At 33.3% G+C, this 6000-nt stretch overlaps 1 protein-coding gene across 4 annotated transcripts in view; it reads left to right on the top strand.

The window, feature by feature from the left end:
- Positions 1-5136, top strand: part of RASSF8 (Ras association domain family member 8) — an 85829-nt gene extending 80693 nt beyond the window's left edge. For all 4 annotated transcript variants that reach the window (XM_042991989.1, XM_042991990.1, XM_007075620.2 and 1 more), the window contains 2 exons: positions 274-418; positions 1026-5136. In XM_042991989.1, the coding sequence (XP_042847923.1) occupies positions 274-418; positions 1026-1147 (267 nt within the window). In that variant the 3' untranslated portion in view covers positions 1148-5136. The remainder of the gene's footprint in view (positions 1-273; positions 419-1025) is intronic.
- The last annotated feature ends 864 nt before the right edge of the window (positions 5137-6000 follow it).

A 6000-nucleotide genomic window follows, 5' to 3' on the forward strand; every position in this document is an offset into this window, starting at 1 on the left:
GTGAATTCCTAACAGAGGAAAGCATCACATTTAAAAGGACAGACTAAAGAAGCTCTTGTCCTTTATTTGCTTACTTTTTGGCCTGTGCCACAGAACAAAAATGACCTATTTTAGCCTATTGTATCAGTATTAACACAGATTTGTTGACTGTGTTCTTGTGCAAGCAAGTATCGCACACACAGCCCCCATAAGCAGATGGACTATCACCAGGATGTCTTTAGCTGGCCAATAGTGACTCCTCCAATAAAAAGAAACATTTTAACTTCCATCTAGGACAAAGAACAAGAACTGGAGCAGTTGACTAAAGAGCTGCGTCAAGTCAATCTCCAGCAGTTTATCCAACAGACAGGGACAAAAGTTACCGTTTTGCCAGCGGAGCCCATCGAAGTAGAGGCCTCACATGCAGACATAGAAAGGGGTAAGGTGTTGAGAAATCTGCTCTTTTCCCTTTATTCTCACTGGTTAACTTTGAATAAACTACTCGCATTCAGTTAAAACGTTAACCTGCCACTCAAAGCTTGAGCCACTTAAAAAAAAATTGATGTACGTCCTGTTTCTGGGGAAAATCAATAATATTTAGGTTATTTAGTTTACTTAGAAAAGCATGTAATCCCCAAATCTTCTGTCATTTGTTTTAAACTGCTTCTTAAAGAAACTTTTTCCTGACGTAGGAGTCAGATTTTAGCTTCTGTTCCTGACACCCCTTCCTCCTCTCCTAAAAGTCTTTATTATTAATTTGTGCTGATATTTAAAAGATATGTATCATCCGAACAACCAAGAAAGAGAAGCAAAGTGCTCACCTTTTTACAAAGATCATTAACTATTGAAACCACTGAAAACTGTTTTTATCACTGAGAGGGTCAAGAAGACTTAGCCTTCTCCTCGTACCCCAGACCCCACGGGGGACTACAGTTTTACGTGTAATGTTAGTTGGCTCTTCAGGCAGGAAAAATTCTAATTTTTCACGTTGCTAAGTCCTTCGAGTTGCTGAGTCCACAAAATGGCTTTCTTTGTTTTCTGTGTAGAGGCACCATTCCAGTCCGGGTCCCTGAAGCGGCCCGGTTCATCTCGACAGCTCCCCAGTAATCTCCGTATTCTACAGAATCCTATCTCATCTGGTTTTAATCCTGAAGGCATATATGTATAACATTATCTGTCTTCAGGGGAGAGACCCAATGAAGGTACCAAGGACAGTGAAAATTCCTTCTTTGATTTGTGCCAATGATGAACAGAGGATATATTTCACAAGCCACCGTATCTTTTTTCTGTCCTAAATTGCATACCACTTGGAGCCATACCCTGTGCACTGATGCTAAAGAACAAAGAAACTGTGTTTTCACACATCAACAGTGTTGACGTTTTTGTCCAGCAGCTGTAATGCAAAGCCTTCATTTTTATTTGTAGCATTTTGAGAGCATTAGGAAAGTATTATACTGTGTGTATACATAAATAAAACCATGACAAGAGTGAAGAGAAATATGTGACTGGCTTAGTTTAATTTATTCCATATAATCGATTAATGGGTAAATGTTGGTTTTAATATTTTTTATTAATACTTAATCCTGTGACCTAATTACATTATATATGGTGTGATTATGACTGTGTGCATGTGCCAGACTCCATCCATACATTGCCAATTTACAGCTCTACAGGTGTCATAGGGTGCTCCACCATCAAAACTAAGTCCTTAAGAACCCACTTGTATTTATTTTGTGTACCTGTCCTAACCATTGCTTAATTAGATCAAGTCATTCAGGTTTTCTTTTTAATCTGGACTTTAATCTTTTCTTTACAATATTTCCAGTACATGAATGACCACATAGCAAAATAGAAATATTTTCATGAGGTTAATTGTATCTTTAACAAACAAAAATGTAACTGTTGACTATCCAAACAGGTGTGGGGTTTCCTGATATATTATGTGTTTTGTTTCTGCCCTGCCTTAATCACTTTAATCTTAGGGGTCCTCAAGAGTTGCCATAATACATAAGTTAGAGATACCTGGTGGGTCTACTTCAGAAAGGTTACTTTAAGTGATACATTTTTAAAATGACCCACTTCGTATGTATGATCTGTTGGTGTAAGCACCCATGGGCAAGCTTTTGCTTGCAAATAATTTACTCTGTACTTTATGAACTATTGCTAATTCTCCAATCGCTTAGAGAGAAAGTATGTTGGAGTTAGGTACTTTTTGCAAAGGAAATTAAGTTAATCTTTTTTTTTTTTCCCCCCATTTTTGAGCTTGACTTTTACATGTAGGACATGAGTCTCCATTTGTACATATATTTTCTCTATTTATAAAACCAAAAATGAGTCAACACCTCTCCCATGAGTGGTGACTTAACTAAGATTCACAAGTAATATCTGGATGGATGTGGTCAGATACCATTTAGCCATTTTTACATTCCCTCTGATCAAAATTTGGTACAGTATAATTAAGACTTTAAACTGAAATTTAAAGTAGTTTTTAATTCTGAGGAAAATATATTCTCTGTATTACATGCAACAAAGTAAAAGTGGATTAGTATATTAATGCCATGGTAACAATAAAAAGATGTAAGTTATATCTTATGCATGAGGGCAACTTTGGATGTTTTAACACATTTGACTTATTTTTGGTTTAATGAATGCTGAGAATGCTGCATTTAGGTTTCCAATGAAAACTTTTAAGAATGGCTATGAAAATATATAGAAGCTTCTAGAGAACTGAAAGTAATAATGCAGAGTTGCCTTTTCTAGTCCAGCTAAATGGCAGACCTCAACTAAAGATATTATTTTCTTTGGGTTCTTGGAGTTATCAAGTTGACTGTGCCATTATACTATTTTGCAAATAACTTGATAAATAAGTTATTCTTACCTAAATAACTACAGTCTGTACACATTTGCTCTCAATTTATAATAGTTATTTCATATCTACATATATTTAAAAATTAGGAGAAGTAAAAAAATCAAAATAATTTGTAGATTTTGTGACAGCAATGATTTATGTATGCCCAATATATGCCTTATTTTTAAAGGGTTCCATCCTATACCAAGAGTCATTTTGTTATTGTTGTTCAGAGAAATTAAGATCTTATTCACAAAGAAAAACATTTTTATAAATTGATCATATCCTATTTAAATCAAAATGTTAAACTGAAGATATATTAAACTTTGCAGTTTGTAATTGCAAAGATGCCTTGGTGTGCCATCAAAAACACAAAGTCAATATCCAACATAATTGTTGTAAATTATTATCAGCATTAACCTAATAACTTTAAAGAAAGACTGGCAGCATTGTGACAACTTTATCTGAATTTTCAAATGCCAAGTAATCTTTATGTACCTAATTATAGATAGAAATACTATTTCCTAGGTGAGAAGAATATATAAATGTGAATTTGATAAATACATTGAGCAGCTATACTTTTTAATCAGTTATATTACTTCTGGAAGAACATCTCTAAGAAATATTTTCTAAGTCTTTTTTTAAAATAGAAGAAAGAAAACTCATTTCCCTAGAACATCTTAAAAATATTGTAGTCTATTCCTGATCATTTTTATCTATTGTGAATATAGATGAGTTAGATTAAGTGCCACATCTTTTGGATACATTTCGGAGGGGGGCAGTGGGCAATGATATACAAAAAATACCAAATATAAAATTTTGCATCTGGGGGAATATTCAGGTTCTAAATACTAAACTAGATTATAAGGTTTTTATTATTATTATTATACTTTAAGTTGTTGTTTTATTAGGATTTCCTGTATTAAGTACATTAGAAGATATTTTTTTCTTACCAAGGAACGATTTGAAATAGCACTGGTATATTTGACCCTTTAGAATGTCTAGCATCTTCAGAGAATGATCCATAGTTGGTTGCCTCAGTCCTTTTTTTTTTTTCCTTATGAGATATTTTGGTTGAGTAGCATGTTTTGTTTGTTTTGTTTTGTTTTGTTTTGTCCTGATGCACAGGGAATTGATATGTGAGACTTTGGTTAGTATTAATAGTAGTTACCTATTTAATTCCCTCAGTCATCCCTGAATAATCATCAATTCCCATAGTTCAAATAAATCATAAACTAGAGCTAAAACAGTAAAGATGCAGAATTTATGGTGTGAAGTGTGATTATTAACAGTGTTCAAGAACAAAACACTTGCTTCCAGAGCATAAATAAATTTTGCACCTGCATTAAAAGAACATTTTCTTTGTGAATAAGAGAAAAACGGTCTTTAAAGAAACTTCATTTAAAGCCATTTCTGTGAACATCTTTCCAAATTAGAACTATAATAATGGATTGAGGAAATAATACGGAAAAGGCAAAAACTCTTGATTTCAGGTGTGCAAAGGATGTGGGCAGATGGGCATTTCCCTGTGTGCATTGCCTTTGAAAAATTGGGCCTTAATTTATATGTATATAACAGTGCTGTGTTCACATCCCTCTTCTACCTAAAGTTGTCTTTATTAATCCATATTGTATTAAAATTTAGCTCATAAGTATTACTTTTATATTATGTCCATTTTTTTGCATGTTTATACTATTTGCTACAGTATTTTTAAGTTTTGGGTGAAGGCCATCAGCTGTGTGGAGAAGACAAAACAATCACTATTTATTCAGTATTGCTGCTTTACGTTTCCAGAATAAGCTTTCTATGCCAGGACAGTGACTGCTTGAAAGCTGCAGGAGCTCTATTCCAATGCATTTTATATATTTTTAGAAACCAAATACATGCAGATAACTATTTAGTATACTAATTATATTAAACCAGCAGAAATATAAAGGCAATAAAGTATATACATATATATATGGGGGGAGGGAAAGATTAAAAAATAGGTTTACAGCCAGACATGGTGATAGCCCTAAATATATTTCCAATCTGTCTTTTGGTATTGACCCAAGGAGGATTTGAGTTGCTGCAGCTTTAAACAGATAATTGCCACGTTCACTACTGTGGACACATAAATATGCTTTTAGTACTGCTTTGCTTATGTACCAATAAAATATCTGTAATATGTATTATATGTAATTCTTTTTTTTTTTGACTTTCATTTCAAAATGTATATTTTCTGATTATTATCATGAGCTGTAAAACAAAGGATCAGTATCTGATATTCTCCCAAGTAATAAATTTTCAGGATTCATTGGGGCATTACAGTTGCTGGTCTGTTTCTTATGTGTTTAATATTTCAAAATATGAGTTTATTTTCTTTAAAAGATACTAAAGAGAAAAGGTCTGCATAACCGTAACATAAAATTACATTTCTCTGAAAGTAATGTTAAAAGAATTACCAATTGCTAGATAAGGTAGCTGTTTTATCCAAGTGAAACTTAAGAAATTAATACCTCCCTTTTATTTCAAAAGCAAAAGGAAAAAATTGTATCTTAATGAACCTCTATATTCTCAGATTTCTTTAAAACCATAAATGAGGGGAACAATTAAATACCTACTATGTACCCAGTACAATAATAGGAGACACATTGAGCCATGCAGGGAAACTCTTCCAAATCACACAACTAATGAGTAACTTACAAGGCACTTGAACTTAGACCTTTCTGATACCAAAGTACTTTTCTATATTCCATGACAAACTACACAAGCTTTATAATGGTCAGTTTCTGTTTTTAATGTGAAAGTACATAAATTGTCATTTTTATATTCTGTATAAATTATATCTTGACCGAGAAATTATACATATGAACAATAGTATGTTAAAAAACAATGGCAAATTATTAACAAAATAATGCAAAATACAAATTATTTTTGGCCTACTTTGAGGGAATTTAAAAATCTTAATTATCCTGTCCTCCTCTATAGATGTTTGTTTAGTTAATGGCAGAGCAAGGAATAACCTTTCTCCACTTGATTCTTCACCTGCTGCCCACTTCACCTATTTGTGCTGCCTCTTAGGAAGGGCCAGCAGAGTCCTAGCTATTAAAACAAGCAGAAACTTGCTGGACACATTCTCGCCGTCTGTTGCCATTTCATGAGCCTGTATTGTTGGTCAGACATTGTACTGA

Source organism: Panthera tigris, chromosome B4, assembly GCF_018350195.1.
Source record: "Panthera tigris isolate Pti1 chromosome B4, P.tigris_Pti1_mat1.1, whole genome shotgun sequence".
Taxonomy (NCBI): Eukaryota; Metazoa; Chordata; class Mammalia; order Carnivora; family Felidae; genus Panthera; species Panthera tigris.